Here is a 15,830-nt window from a genome sequence, read left to right as displayed (position 1 = left end):
TACAGAGCAGTCATGCATATAATACAGGATCCCCACACACTACCCCACCACCAACAGCTTGCCTTGGCGTGGAACATTTGTTACAATTGATGATCGCACATTTTTATAATTGTACTATGAATTCAAGACCATGGTTTAGCTTAGAGTTCATTTTTTTGTGTGGTTCTATGGATTTTTTTTTTTAATTTATTCTGTTACCATATAAACAAGCTAACATTTCTCGTTTTACGCATATTCAGATATATTTGTCAGTGCTGTTAACTGTGTTCATAACATTGTGCTACCATCCCCACCATCCATTACCAAAAATTTCCATCATGTTCAAAAGAATTTTGGTATGTCACATCAAGAAAACAAAAGGAAATAAAGCAATAAACAGCACCAATGATAAGTTATCTTACCACTTAACTTCTATATCCAGGTGCTTTAAGTAGACTCACTTACAGATGAGAAAAGTAAAAGAGGGATAGAGCCCTTTGTTCTATATCTTAGGACTGGGACTCAACCACTTTTCTAAGAAGGCATTCCAGGAAGGCACCTGTCTTATTTTCAGAGTGTGTTCTCTGTAAAATCCTGCAAACTAAACAAACATGAAATAAAATGCCTCATTTTTCTAACCTTCCATTGATAATTCCATCTCTATTACTTCGTTGCTCATAGAGGAATGATGGCTTCCTGAAAGGAAAATAAATAATACATAATAAAGGCAGAAATGCAAATTTTAAAAAGAAATCATTTAATACAATTAATACAAGGCAAACTATTCAAGTATTTCACATGAAATACTTCTACATTTTGAAATAAAATTCAAACCAACAATCCTTCTGATTCCTTTCTTCACTTTTTCTTTTTTTTCTTTTATCTCTACTTTGGGAATTTGCACATATTGACAGGAGCAGAGGGAGTGTATAATGAAGGCCACGTGTCCACCTCTAGCACCATCGTCAACTCACATAATCCTCTTTCACCTGTGCCCATCCCAGCCCCCCACTGGTTATTTAAAGTAATTCCCAGATAAAACAGAATTCAACGTGCAGATACTTTGGTATGTAGAAGTTAGAGATAAGGACTCTCTTTAACATCACCCCAATATTATGATGACTCTCCCCAAACTACCAATAATTCCTTATCATCATCTAGCATTTAGTCATTGTTCAAATTTTCCCAATTATCTCACAATTGTCCTTTAAAAAACTTATTTGGAAATAGTTTTAAACTTACAGAAAAGTTGCAAACATAAAAACAGCACAAAAATCCACATACCTCTTACCTAGATTGCATACTGCTAACATCTTATTGTTTCTTTTATCATTTGTATGCACTGTTTCTTTATCAATATATATAGATAGATATATCTATAACTCTTTCCATATCTATCTCTCCACATCTTTCTTTGTATTCATCCATCCATCCATCCATCATGCCACCATTATCTATATCCATCCATCCATCCATATCTATATCATTCTATGAATCTATTATCACCATTATCTATATCTATCCATTCACCCATATCTATGATTCTATCTATCTATCTATCTATCTATCTATCTATCTAATCAGCTCTCTATCATCATTTATATCTATCTATCTAATCTATATGGATGTATATACATATCCTTTTTTTGCTGACCCATTTGAGGGAAAGATCCATACCTCATGGCCCTTTACCCCTAAATATTTCAGTTACTATTTCCTAAGTATAAGGATATTCCCTTACATAATCACAGCAAAGTTATAAAAATCAGGAAATTTAATAATGATGCAATACTTCCTCTATTCTACCATTTGCCTTCCAGCTTCTTCAGATGACGCTGACGTCCTTCATGGCGTTTCCCCTTCCAGTACAGGATCCAGGTTAGGATCAGCCATTATATTTAACTGTCATGTCCTTTAGTCTAATTTAATCTGGAACAGTTCCCTAGTCTTTCTTTGTATTTTATGACCTTGACATTTTTTATGACTAGAGACCACCCTCTCTACCCTTTTGCCCCCTCAATAGACTTTTCCTCATTTTGGAATCTGTGCCGGTTTTGATACATTATGTCTCCGAAAAAGCCATCTTCTTTAATGCAATCTTGTGGGGGCAGGTTTATTAGTCTTTTGATTAGGATGGAAAACTTATGATTGAGTGTTTCCATGGAAATGTGACTCACCCAACTGTGGGTGATACTTTTGATTAGATTATTTCCATGGAGACGAAGCCCTGCCCATTCAGGGTAGTTCTTGATTAGTTCACTGGAGTATTTAAGAGAGAAGCTAAGAGACAACATGGCCCCAGATGCTTGCTGACATTTAGAGATGCTTGGTGATGTGGACAGAAGGATGCTTGTGGATGCTGAGCAAAGAAAGAAGCCCAGAGACATTTTGGAGAAAGCCATTTCTGAAACAACCCAGTAAAGGACCAGCAGACACCAGTCACGTGTCTTCCCAGCTGACAGAGGTGTTCTGGACACCACTGGCCATTGTTCAGTGAAGGTATTGTCTTGTTGATGCCTTAGTTTGGACACTTTTATGGCCTTAGGACAGTAAATTTGGAACCGAATAAACCCTCTTTTAAAAAGCCAATCCATTTCTGGTATTTTGCATAATGGCAGCATTAGCAAACCTGAACAGGGTCTAACGTTTCCTTGCGATTAGATTATTCTGCATCCTCGGCTACAATACTGCACAGATGATGCTGTGGCCTTCTCAGGTACCACTTCTGGAGGTGTGTGATGTCCATCCGTCCTTCACTAGGGATGTTAATTTTTATCACCTGGGCAAGGTGTTGTCTGATTTCTCCACTGTGTAATTACTGTTTTTTTTCCTCCCTCTTGCAACCAACAAGCAGCCTGTGGGCAGAAACTTTAAGACCATGCAAATATTCTGCTCCTCATCAAAATTTCTCTCTAAATTAGCATCCATTGGTGATTTTTCTTATTCAACTTTTTATTACAATGCAAAACAATGATTCTTCACCTCCAGCACTTGTCCACATTTAATAGCTGTTGCCTGGCGTTCCACGGTAGACAATAAATGTGCCTTTGCCATTGGCTTACTCAAATTGGGATCCTAACAAAGCCCACCTACCGCATTCGGTTGATATGTCCCTTAGATCTCTCTCCACCTTTTCTTTTTTTTAACCCCTTGCCATTTATTTGTTGAAGAAACCAGTTCATTTGTCCTACAGAGTTTCTGACGTTCTGGACTTTAGTGACTGCATCCGATTTTAGTGACTGCATCCTTGTGGTGTCATTTTTAATATGTTTCTGTATCCCTCATATTTCCTGCAAATCATAGTTAGGTCTAGAGGCTGGGTCAGATTCAGGTCTGGTTATCTGGGGCAAGAGTCCTTGCCGAAAGTGATGTGGTGTCCTTCCTATGGATGACCTCAGGAGGACACAATGCCTGGTGTTGACATTGACCAATGAGTTCAGAAACTGCCAGCCCAATCCAGCCACAGTAAACATGTTTAGGGAATGGTTTTAAGCCATGATGATACCACCAAGATGCAGTTTCATTAGGGGTTATAAAATGGTGATTTCTTTTTAAAGACAGGTTTATTTCCCAAAGTCTTTACTTGAAAAAAGTGTTTAATTGAAAAAGTCTTTAATTGCTGGTAAAAGATTGAATCCAAATAAATCTTGATTTTTATTATCAGTGACTATTCTGTACAATTATTAATCAATGTTCATAGGGTAACAACAGAAAAACAACAAGCATTTTATTCCTGGTCTATAGTGATGACACTGAAAACCATATCAGCTGAATGAATGTCAAATGTGTTAAAAAAAAGATCTGATAATCAGTTTTCTCAAATTAAAAGTTAAAATTAAATAATTACAAATTTTTTGTTATAGATCATAGATACAGGTTAATCTTACATAGAGTATGCTTATCTCTTTTTTTTCTTTGCTTTATTTATTGTGCTATAATTCACATAACATAAAATTCACCCTTTGAAAGTGTACAATTCCGTGGTTTTTTAGACTATTCAAAAGGTTGTGTAATCATCACCATGATCTATTTCCATAATGTTTAATATATATGTATGTATATATTACTGGTTTATTATGATTTTCTCCATCAGAATGAAAGCTCCTGGAGGGCAGGGACTTGGGTCTGCTGCCTGCATTCCCTGATACCTGGAATTCTGCCTGCACACAGTAGGCATTTAATAAATACTTCTGTCCTTGCCTGGAGAGGCTTGAGTTAATGAGCTCTTTGGGGGCTGCTGTAGAATCCAGTACTAGAGAGAAACCCTGCTCCCTGCAGCTCCCCATTTCACACTTTCAGTGGTGACAGTGGGGTGGGGGTGGATCCAGTTCGCTGGGGACAGGGTCAGGGCGGGGGAAGGTGCCCCAAAGCAGCTCTTCTTTGGGAAGGGGGCGGGGGACAACCAGGGTCTCAACTGCCGGCCTCCAGGCCTGGGCTGGACCCGGGACCCTGAGACAGGACATGCACATTTGGGGGCGGTCACCCTCCAGTCACCAGCTCCCTGGGGAACCACAAGAACGTACTGAATCGAAGGCACTTGCGGAAGGAGAAGGAGCGGGAATGGAGGGGGGGAGGGAGAGCTGAACCTCCTCAGACCGGGTCTGTCCCAGAAAGACTTGCCCGAGATCCCCCAAAGGCTTGGGAGCCCTGTCCAGGGTGGGGTCCCTGCTCTGGAGCCCAGGAGTTGGAGGTGTCTGACCAGGGCCGCGAGGAGTCCCGCATCCGACGTGGGGGCTGGTGGCGGAAGGTCCTGGGCCGCTGGTCTCGGGGCTGCAGGGCCCAGGTGTCCCGCTGCTCTAGGGGCGCAGCAGCTGCTGCTCTGCCTGCTTGAGCTTGCTGGGGTTTCGGATCACTTGGACGATCTCCACCTTCCACTCCTTCTCCAGGCCCTGGGCGCCGCCATGTTTCCTGTCATGGCGGCGCCTCTCTGCTTCCCGCAGCGTCCTCGCAGGCCGCGGCCAGGATGTGCGGAGGGGCTCGTGCTGAACCCCTTCTCGGGGCCAGCCTCCCACACCCGCCCTGACCCGGGCTGCCCCTTCTGGATCACCAGGACCTCCCCCTCCTCCTCCTTCAGCTTCTTGGGCGTAGGGGCTGGGGCTGAAGACCCTCTTCGCGCCTTTGACCACGGGAGGGTCGCGTGATGGAGGCGTGTGGCCCTGGCGCTTGCCGAGGGGTGAGGCTTAGTGATCCTGGGCCCGGCTGCAGCTGATGTCGGGAGACCGGGGTCAGGCCCTTCCTTAACTCCGGGCTAACTTGGTCCAGTTTTCCCTGGCCCTGGGAGAACTTTGGTGACTCCCCAGTTGGCTTTGGCTGAAGTTGGGGGAATTCAGGGCTCGACTCTGGCTGTGTTTAGGGTGTCCCCAGGCTGAGATCTTGCAGAAGCCAGGTCTTTTCCCAACACTTTCATCACCCCAGAAGGAAACCCTGCACCCATTAGCAAGCAGTTACTCTCACTCCCCCAGTGCCCCAGGCTCTGGTAACTTTGTCTGTAGGTTTGCCTGTTCTGGACATTTCATATAAATAGTCATACAATATAAGGTCTTTTGTCTGGCTTCTTTCACTTAACGTGTTTTCCACGTTCACTCATGTTGTAGCATGCACCACCACTCCATTCCTTTTTGTGGCTGAGTAACATTTCACTCTAGGGATATATTTTGTCTATCCATTCATCACTGACGGACATTTGCATTGTTTCCACTTGTTAGCGACTGTGAATAATGTACAAGGTTTTGTGCAGATGCCATCAGTTCTGTTGGGTTTGTACCTAGGAGTGGAATATGGAACCACCAAATATGTTTGAAAGTGGCTGCACCATTTTACATTTCCACCAGCAACAGATGAGGGTTCCAATTTTCCACATTTTCTCCAACCCTTGTTATTGCCTGTCTTTTTTTATTATAATCACCCTAGTGGGTGGAAATTGGTATTTCATTGTGGGTTTGATTTGCATTTCCTTACTGACTAATGATGTTGAGTATCTTTTCATGTGTTAACTGGATACTTGCATAGTTTCTTCAGAGAAAAGAAGTCATTTTAAAGTCTATTCACGTCCTTTACCCATTTTAAAAATTGGGTTTTTTTGTTGTTGTTGAGTTGTAAGAGATCTTGGTATATTCTGGATACTAAATCCTTACCAGATATATGACTTGAAAATATCTTCTTCCATTCCATTGGTTCTCTTTTCACTTACTTGTCCTTTGAAGCACAAAAGTTTTTAATTTTAATGAAGTCCATTTTATCTACTTTTTTTCCTTTGGTTGCTTCTGCTTTAGTGTAACAGCTCAGAAATCACTGCCTAGTCCAAGGTCACAAAGATTTATGCCTATGTTTTCTTCTAAGAGTTTCATAGTTCTCACTCTTACATTTAGGACTTTGATCCTATGGTATATTAAATTGATCGAGTTTCATGAGTTGAACCAACCTTGCATTCTTGGGATAAATTCCACTTGACCCTGGTGTACAATCCCTTTTATATGTTGCTGGATTTGGTTTTCTAGTATTTGGTTGAGGATTTTTTTTTTTTTTTTTTTTTTGTCTATATTCATATGTGATATTAGTCTGTAGTTTTCTTTACTTGTGATATTATTGTCTAGTTTTGCTAGCAGGGTAATATTGGCCTTGTAGAATGAGTTGGGAAGTGTCCCCTTCTCTTCTATATTTGGAAAGAGTTTGTGAAAGATTGGTGCCAGTTCTTCAAATCTTGGTAGAATTTCCCAGTGAAGTCAACTGCTCTTGGGCTTTTCTTGGTGTGAAGGTTTTTTTACTTGTTATATGCCTGTTCAAATTTTCTATTTCTCACTGAGCCGGTTTCGATAATTTGTGTCTTTCTAGGAATATGTCCATTTCATCTAGGTTAGTTTGTAGGCACACAATTCATCAGTCTTTTTGGTAGGTGGAATAATGGCCCTTCAAAGATGCCTGGGTCCGTAACTGTTAAGTGGATTTAAGTTTGCTAATCAGCTAACTTTCAGAAAAGGAGATTTTCCTGCGTTATCTGGGTTGGCTCAGTCTCATCACAAGGGTCATGTTTTAAATGTGGAAGAGGGAGGGAAAAAGAGTGAGAGAGTGACATGATATGAGAAAGACAACTTGTAATTCCTTGATCTGGAGCCTTTGCATCCATTTTTCCCTCTGCCTGGAAGCCTCTTCCCCCAAATCACACCTTGTCAGTCAGCAGGAAAACTGAATGGTTTGACATTCTTGCACCAACATCAGGGGAGTCGGGGTGCAGTGTGTCTTGGTGAATCTTGTACTGTGCATTCTGCATTCCCAGAGGACTTGGCAATGAGCTCCCTCCACGTGCACAAGGCCTTCTGGGGCTTTCATGAGGCCATGTGGGCCCAGTTAATTTGAGCCATAGAATGTTCCATCTGGAAGGAACTGTGAGATCCTCTAGTCCAACCCCATAGTTTTACAGATGGGGCCCAAAAATGAGTGGGGATTTGCCCAAGGTCACAAAGCTGGTTCAGCAGAACAGGAACTAGATTCTAGGCTCTGAGTACCCTGTGTGTGTGTGTGTGTGAGGGTGTGTGTGTGTGCGAGTGTGTGTGTAGGTGGGAGATGTTTCTGAGAAGTTTGTGCTGTAGACAGAGCATAAGATGCGGGGAGGGAGGGACTTGATTCCACATAAAACTCACGTTAGCTTCTGAGCACCGTGGAGCCACAGGTGACATTACCGGGTGCTCCTCGAGGGCCAGTTGCCAATCTGAGCACTTCCCAGTTGATGCTTTTATGGATTGTCGAATATATATGGACAACACTATTTCAATATGTGAGTATTTAACCTAAATGGTTACAACAACACTCAGGGCTCTGGAACAGTTTTTACTCCTTTAGGCATCAAGAAGGAAGATGCCCAATATAAGGCATTCTATAGAGACTACAGCTTGAATAGTAACGTCAACCAGGGGAAAGATGATAAATTATAAATTTACATTGAACCTAAATGTTTTCCTTAAAACAATATAATTCTCTCTGAAAAATAAAAACATGCTGATTGCAGGTATATCTGGGTAATCAATCATTTATTTGCTTCACATCTGCCTCCAGGAGGAACATCTACAAATAGCCTATCCCTGACTGTACACATTTTGATCAAGGTCATTTCAGTTCAGAAATGTGCTTTCTATGCAGTCAAGATGTAAGTTAATCACAAGTACTTTTTCAAAGCAATGGTGATTCACAAACAGAGGGTGCACCTGCTCTTTGTTAGGGACAAACCAATTCAACAAGCACCTGTGAGTGCCAGTGGGTGCAGAGCCCTGGGCCTGGTCCTCCAGAGTCCTAAGTGAGCTGCTGAGATGCCCGTCACTGTCGGAGCCCTGGGCACAAGCACACACAGCTCACAGCAGGCCGCACTAAACGAGGAGAGACAAGGTACAACCGGGGAGCTGGGACGGCTCCGTGCCGGAGCTGGGATTCTGCCTGCGTCCAGAGATTAGCAATCTGCGGAGGAGGGAGGGATTCACGGGGGGTATCAGCTTATACAAAAGGCCCGCAAAGGAGGATTCGAGACTTAAGGAATCATAGACTGCCCAGAGAGTCAGACTGGGGGTGGGGAGCGATGGGTAGGAATGCTGGAGAACATCGGGATTCTACCAATGATGAGGCACCGCGGACAGTAAGTGAGCAAGGGACGGACACGGGGTCATCCCTGTTTTCAGAGAATGATGCTGTTTGGCCGGGAGGGGTGACGGATGGACCTCTGACCAGAGTGTGTAGACTGGTCATAAGGGTCCACACCAGGCCAGCTGGGGGAAGGGGTTGGGGGGCCTCACCCAGGGCCATTACAACAGAAATCTTCACTGATCTCTGCCTTTAGGTTTCACGATGTAGGGAGTTTTCAAAGTTAAGAATTTGCAGGAAACATCTCAAATTTGACAAAAACGTTTGAGAAATTAAATTGCAAATTTCCCCACAGTCTGCCCACATTGGCGCTGGGTTCCAAAAATGGCGAACGCTGAACGCTGTACGATGGTCACGTTAGTAAGATGCTGGGGTCCAACCAGATGCTGGGTCTTTGGGTAGCAGCCATGTAATCGCACGCTATCCATGTCATGTTCTGAAAGTGTGTATTTGGTATTAATTATCTTCTCCCCATTTAACTTGAATGATGTCAAGGAAGCAACTGTTATGAAGGAGGGGTATTTGAATTTCTTGACTTGCACCTCCATCTCTTTTAATTTTTACTATTTTCCCTGTAACAGAGGGGACCGGTGGGGCAGGCACTAGCTTGGAGAGGATTAATGGAAAAATATGTCTGAACACTCAAAATAAGAATGTTTAATAAACAAGCTCAAGTAAAATGCACTCTGAAATATCTTTAACATTTGCATATGGTTAAAAGCATATTGATTTAGGATAGGGTCTAATTTATAAATGTAAAATGATTTACTTTCCATGGCAGTAAGCTAGATCCTAGGAAAACATAGGAGAGATCTTTATTACTCTTTGCCTATTTTTTCAGACGAGCGGTAAATAAAATATTCTATCATGAATAACTCTGGAGAAGAATATTATCAAATGGCATTACCTTGCACATTATATTGATAGTAATTAGGATCTTCTGATTCTTTCTTGACTGACACAGCTGCTGCTTTCAGTGAAAGGCCTTTGAATGGAAATTATAAAATTATGTGTTAGGACAAACCCACCAACAGAGAAATACCACCAGCCAATATAACCTACACATTACAATGGGCAAAAGAACTTGCAGCTCACTCACTATGAACAACTTTGACTTATCAATATAGAAGGAAAGGAGGAGGAAAGGAGGGAAGGACGAAGGAAGGAATTAAGGGAGGGAGGGAAGGAAGGAGGAAGAGAGGGAGGGAAAAAGGGGGGTGTCTAGTTCAGTTCTACTCTCAGTTTGGGGTATTTTTCCTTTTCACAATGGCTGAATGTACATATGAATTTATGGGAAATACTATAAATATTCTTCTGCGATGGAACTGAATTGGCATGTATACTCCTCACGTACTCACCAGAATGAAATGGATTTCAAAACCAGGGGAAAGGACATTAGTTAGACCAAAAGCCTTTATAAGAGAAAGGTGTCGTAGATGCAAAATTAGCCACACATTTCTCCCATCGCAGTACACGGGCCCCTTTGCCATGTCACTGCTCTTTTCCAGAAGTGGAGACTAGTTCACCCTTGGAAGCGGGGCCTTGTCATGTGACTCGCATTGGCCAATGGGATGTTGGCTCAAGGGAAAGCAAGCAGAGGCTTGAAAAGTGCTTTTGGAACCTAACAGCCGCGTGCTCGAGGCTGGGCCAGCCCCCCCCCAGGATGTGAGACCACAAGGAGGGAGAGGTCTGGCCACCCCAGCTGAGGCTCCAGCCTTACGACTGTGGCCATCCCAGACCAGCTGGCCCCGGGCGAGCCTGCTCGGAAGGGAAGGACTGCCCAGCCAGCCCACAGAGCTGCAAGAAAGAACTGATCTTTGTTATAAGGCATTGAGTTTGGGGGTACTTTGTACAAAAGCACATGTACAACTGAACCGTTGCTGTTAGCGACAGCAAAAGCAGACAGTGTGGCACACGTTGGGATTGACCCTTTTGCATTAATTTACAGGCTCTTCTGAAACTTTAACAGCTCTGTTGGTACAAGGATAGTGAACTGGAGATTAAAAAACTATGACTGCGATATTACTGTGGAAACTGCTGCCACTGAACTTGGGTCCTTAAACACAATGGGGATGATTGGATCCCAGGTTGGAGGAGCCTAGTGGCAGCACTTAATCACCAAAGACAAGGTGAGCGTGGCTGATGTAATACACAGCAGAGTCAAAGCAGTAATCAGAATTGTCTGACCTGCAGAGACCTATGACCTTGGCTAGTTGATCATGAGGTATCTAGAAGTGAAACAGATGGGCATTCTACTTTACGGTTACTTGATCTGTATAAGCAGAAGAGTTCTAGATCAAATAAACAAAAGTCTAACTTGAACAGCACAAAAAGAGAGTCATGGAGCATCCATCAGTTCCCAGACTTGGAACAGGTTACTGACCCAGAACGCCTTGAATGAAGGGAAGGCTGGGGCCCCTCGGGGAAGGACTCCGCTACACTGACAAAAATTTATACTGCTAATCTTCCTCCCAGCTTTCCTCAAAGGGAGCTATATTCTTTTAGCAGGGTGATTGCAGATGGTGGGTTGAATTGTGTACTCCACTGTAGAAATGTTTTTGGTCTTAATCTGAACTCTGGTGGGTGTGAACCCATTGTAAATAAGATCTCTTCAAGATGTTACTTCAGATAAAGTGTGGCCCAAATGAATCAGTTTGGGCTTTAATCTGGATAGCTGGAGTCCTTTATAAACAGAGTGAAAGTCAGAGAGAAGCCACCAGGGCAGCCAGAAGCTGGGTCAATGGAACCCAGAGGACAAAGAAGACACTGCCGTGGGCACTGCCATGTGACAGAAAAGCCAAGGACCAAGGATCACAGGCAGCCAGCCCAGAACGCCACCGTCTTCAGGGAGGAAGCATCACCTTGCTGATGTGTTGATTCTGGACTTCTCCCAGCCTCAAAACCATGAGCCAATAAATTCCCATTCTTTAAGCCAAAAACAGAACAGAACAAAACAAAACAAAACAAAACACTATGACTGCCAAAAAGGAAACGTTGGTAGAAGAATCAGAAACAGGATACGACCCAGCTGATGGCCATTATTAGTGAAAGGAAGATTAAGTTGAGGAAATGGCTTAGAACATGGAACAAAAAGGTAATCTGATGAAAGAGATGGAAGGGAAGTAGACACATGGAGGCCTAGTTAGGCATTAAAAAAGAGAAAAGCAAAAAGCTATTTATGTGTGTGTGTTTGCAAATGATCTGAGAGAATTTTCACCAAACTGTTAAGTTGTTGCTTCTAAAATGGAGAGGGAATTTGAGGTGAGATGTGCAGAGAGAATTCGGGGGAATGGAATTTTGACAGGTGAGAGCGAAAGGGTGAAGAGGGATTTCACTTATTAATACATGTATCTCTAGCCAGAATTTTTAAAAAATTCAAGCGTGTGTAATTTTTGTAATGTTTATATTAAATTTTAAATTACAAGTACGAGTTCCAGGTGGATTTAGACACTAACAAATCTATGAATAGGAACATCTGATGAGCATGTGTTCTTTAGCTGTGCTTTCAAAGAAAAATTCCTTTTGTAAAATCCAGGCAGTTGCAACCAGAATTGACAGTGTAAAATGTGGAATTTGTTTGAAGTCCTAATGAAACCAGATTTACATCAGCCTTTCCTTAAAAAAAAAGAGAGAGAGAGAGAGAGAGAAAGAGGAAGAAAGAAAAATGAAAAATTCAAAACCATTTAAATACTTGTATTGTGTAGCAAGTGCTACTCAAAAATGACAGGAAATAAGTCCGATTAATGGCGAGCTCTCAGAAGCTGCAGACAGCTGGAGCCATCCCATCGCATCATGAAACCCACAGTGGACTGTAACATTAACGGGAAGCATATTTTTGTTTAAACTGAACCACATCTCGGAAGAGTGTCCTCAACAAAGGAGGCCTGTTTGAAGGCCTGGAGAGAAGCCCTCAGGGCAGCCCAGCAGCTGGTGGGGAAGGTGGGGTGGGGTCCTTGAAAGGGCCCCTGGGGAGACCCGGGGAACACCTGCAGTTACTGAGAAGCGCTGGTAGCTTGGGGGTTTCAAATCCTCTGGTGAGCACCCAAGACACAAGCAGAATATATTTGGGCTTTGGAAAGCATTCAAGGCTAAAATTAAATGGGCAAGAGTTTAAGGCGTGTCATGCCTTAAACGAGATTAAGACTCTGCAGCTGAATTCTGCATAGCTGGAATACATGGCCCCAGTTGGGGTCAATGAGTTTCCTTTTTTTTTTTTTTTGAGGTCAGTACCCTTGTTTCCTTTTTTTTTTTAGTAAAAACAAAAGAAAGGAGTCAAATGATAACCTGCTAAACACCTGATTCTAAAAGCATTAGCACATCAAAAAGTTTATTTGAGGACATAAAGTGAAGATTGTTTTATAAATACTGTTATTAATAAAATACTTTCTAATAAAAAAAAAAAAAAAGAATCAGTACATACCAGAATCTTCTGTGGGTTCAGTTTTCACTCTGACGGGGCCAGAACTGAAAGGAGAAGGGCACCCTGATCAGGAGAGGTGGGGTGAGGGGGAATGACCAAGGGCATCTGCACCCCAGACTTTAAATGCCTGGGATCCCATGCCACCCAGCCCCCACCCCATCCAGCTGCATGCAAACCATTAACTTTCTCAATAATTTGTTACAAAATTAAAGCTGTCAGTCAAATATAGTCTTTTAATTCCAGACCTCCTTTTTAAAGTTTTTTTTTTAATTAGAACAGTTGTACCAAACATCCTTTTGAATAAAGAATTTATAACAGAATAAGAGAGCAGGATATTAACCCTTCCCATGACTCTCTAAAGATATAAGGTACTAGGAAGACTTTTCACAGTCTAAAAACTAACACTTTGGGTTAGAGGTGGATTTTACTTTTTAAGGGCCTGGAGTTATCCTTTACCTTTCATGGGGAGATAGAATTGATCTTTCGGCATCTGTCACCATCACGTGACCACCTGTGCAGGAATAAAAGACACACACTAGCCCCTTACAGCACCCGGAAATAGGACACACATTCCAAAACTCCCAGCTCTGGGTCATCATGGAACAGTAGAGGGGGAGAAAGACCAACTCAGAGCAGTCTCCGTATTCCAGGGTCCACTTGTGTGGGCAGAAGCGGGGTGGGGAGGGGAAGGTGGACAGCAGACTGGAGCCGGAAGCACGGGCTTGGATCCTGGCCTCGCCACTTACCAGCTGCGTGACCTCGGGCAAGTTACTAAATCTCTCAGTGCCTCAGTTTCCTCATCTGAAAATGGTGGTTGTGCGAGGATTAATTATACATGCAAAGGGCTTAGAACAGTACCTGGTGCCTAGCAAGCACTCAGTAAGAATCAGCTGCTATTAGTATTATTATTCTATAATGAAGACACAAATGATCAGGGACAACATTCACTGGGTCACCTGCCAGCCCCCCACCCTGTGAACCCCTCCATTCATGCAAGCTCAAGGTGCATGGGAATTCACAACTGCACCGGAAAGAGACCTTGCTCTGTGGTTGGTGCCTGGCTTGGGAGGACTGGAGGATTGGAGGCCACCCTTGCTGGGCAGTGCTCCTGGCCACCTGTGCGACCCCACCATCCACCAAGGTCTCCTCGCCCCGCTAACAACACGGGCCCACGTGGTAGCCTCTTTGGACCTCGCCTTTTGTGTACAGTGACAGCCCAAGGTTTCAGAATAAAAATTTGAGAAAATATGAGATGGGCCTTAGCAGATCTCAAAACACTTCTATTAAAGTTACTTTATTTTTCTCTTCATCATAAGTTAAAGAGATTGTTAGGCATTCTGGGTTTTTACATTTTTTTTTTTTTAAGTTTCAACATCAGTGGCTCACCCCACACAGCCTCAAACACTCTTCTACTTCGTTTTCTTCCTGGATGACCACCTGCTGAGATCCTGCTTGTCTTGAGGGCCGGCACTTCCATAAAGCCCTTGGGATCACCCAATTTTAACCCTTCCCAGGGACGTCTCCAGGGTCCTGAGAGCACCACAGCCCACCCCAGGTTCTCCGCTGGACGGTCTCTTTCCTGCTCCTAGACCGTGAGCCTCAGGAACATGGGCCTGATCGCACAGCCTACGTCCACTCCCAAACCCACCACCACCTTGCCCATAAACTGACTTCCGGAATCCACATCCTACCACAGACGAGGGCAAGACAGGTCTTCCTGCCCTCTGTATGTGCAGCTCCCCCACATCAGAGCTGGGGGAGTTGTGCTTAGCCCTTTTGGCAGGTGTGTCTGTGCCTTACATCCCCTACAAACATCATGCCCCCTGCCCTGGAACGTCAGAAGTGGTCTCCTCGGTGAAGAGAAAGCAAGGAATAAACAAGTCCTAGAAAGCACCAGGGCTTGCAGGATAATTAAGAAAAGCTGAACTCGTTTAGCAACTAAGTGTAGCCAGCGTGTGTGAGAAGCTGTCACTTACCTGGCTGATTCGTGGGATCTAGGAAAGGCCTGCAAGAAAACCAATACCATTACCCAACGTGAACATAGGAAAAAACGAATATTAAGCATCTGGATAATCGGTTTCTAAATTTAACAGGATGTAATTAACAAACTCATTAAAATCCAGCTATTGGGTTATCTTTAAATGAACTGTTACCAAGGGCTACGCCATGTCACCTGTTTATGGTGAATGAAATCCCTGCTTTGTTCTCCAAGATCCATTTCAGGGTCACAAGATCATAATGCTTGGGGTGTTTAAAGGCAACTCCTTCCGGAAGCCCCTGCACCACCACTGCCGACTTGTCCCTCAGAATCTTCTCGTACGGAACAGGTACCACGGTTGTCGTCCCTAAGGCTTTACCTGGAAAAAGAGGTAAAACATCTTTCAATGAACACAAAACTCCACCAGTCACTTTAATTGAATGTAATAAACAAATATGTGTAGTGCATTTGGCTGTGAAGACATATCGAAAATATAAAGTGCCCTATTCCTTTACATCCCAGGTTAATAAAATTCCCAACAAAGGGTCAAAATATTTATTAAAAAAGCGAAAATAACAGGCTCTTTTCCTTCATCTCTTGGAGTTTGCACAATTTGGGGTGCTCACCCTGGCTCACCCAGAGCTGCATGAGAGTCCCCCTTGGTCACCGAGGCTGCTGCCCGGAGAGAACGGGAACTCCCCACCCTGAGCTCAGCTGTCACTGTCTCACAGCATGTAAATAAGACAAACTTTCCTGTAGAAAATGTTATGAGGTCAACATGACCTCAAGTCACCATCTGGGGCCTCATCAGCCTATGAATACACTGGC

The 15,830-nt window shown here is 43.4% G+C and overlaps 1 protein-coding gene across 3 annotated transcripts in view; it reads right to left on the bottom strand.

Moving 5' to 3' along the window:
- The window catches only part of GTF2IRD2B (GTF2I repeat domain containing 2B), a 100,945-nt gene that overhangs the window by 18,061 nt on the left and 67,054 nt on the right, over positions 1-15,830 (bottom strand). For all 3 annotated transcript variants that reach the window (XM_037815406.1, XM_037815407.1, XM_037815408.1), the window contains exons 5-10: positions 15,198-15,381; positions 15,001-15,029; positions 13,481-13,535; positions 13,025-13,068; positions 9,512-9,589; positions 619-675 (exon numbers count right to left, since the gene is read on the bottom strand). In XM_037815406.1, the coding sequence (XP_037671334.1) occupies positions 619-675; positions 9,512-9,589; positions 13,025-13,068; positions 13,481-13,535; positions 15,001-15,029; positions 15,198-15,381 (447 nt within the window). The remainder of the gene's footprint in view (positions 1-618; positions 676-9,511; positions 9,590-13,024; positions 13,069-13,480; positions 13,536-15,000; positions 15,030-15,197; positions 15,382-15,830) is intronic.

This window comes from Choloepus didactylus, chromosome 21, assembly GCF_015220235.1.
Source record: "Choloepus didactylus isolate mChoDid1 chromosome 21, mChoDid1.pri, whole genome shotgun sequence".
Taxonomy (NCBI): domain Eukaryota; kingdom Metazoa; phylum Chordata; class Mammalia; order Pilosa; family Megalonychidae; genus Choloepus; species Choloepus didactylus.
This window is presented reverse-complemented; position numbering and strand designations above follow the sequence as displayed.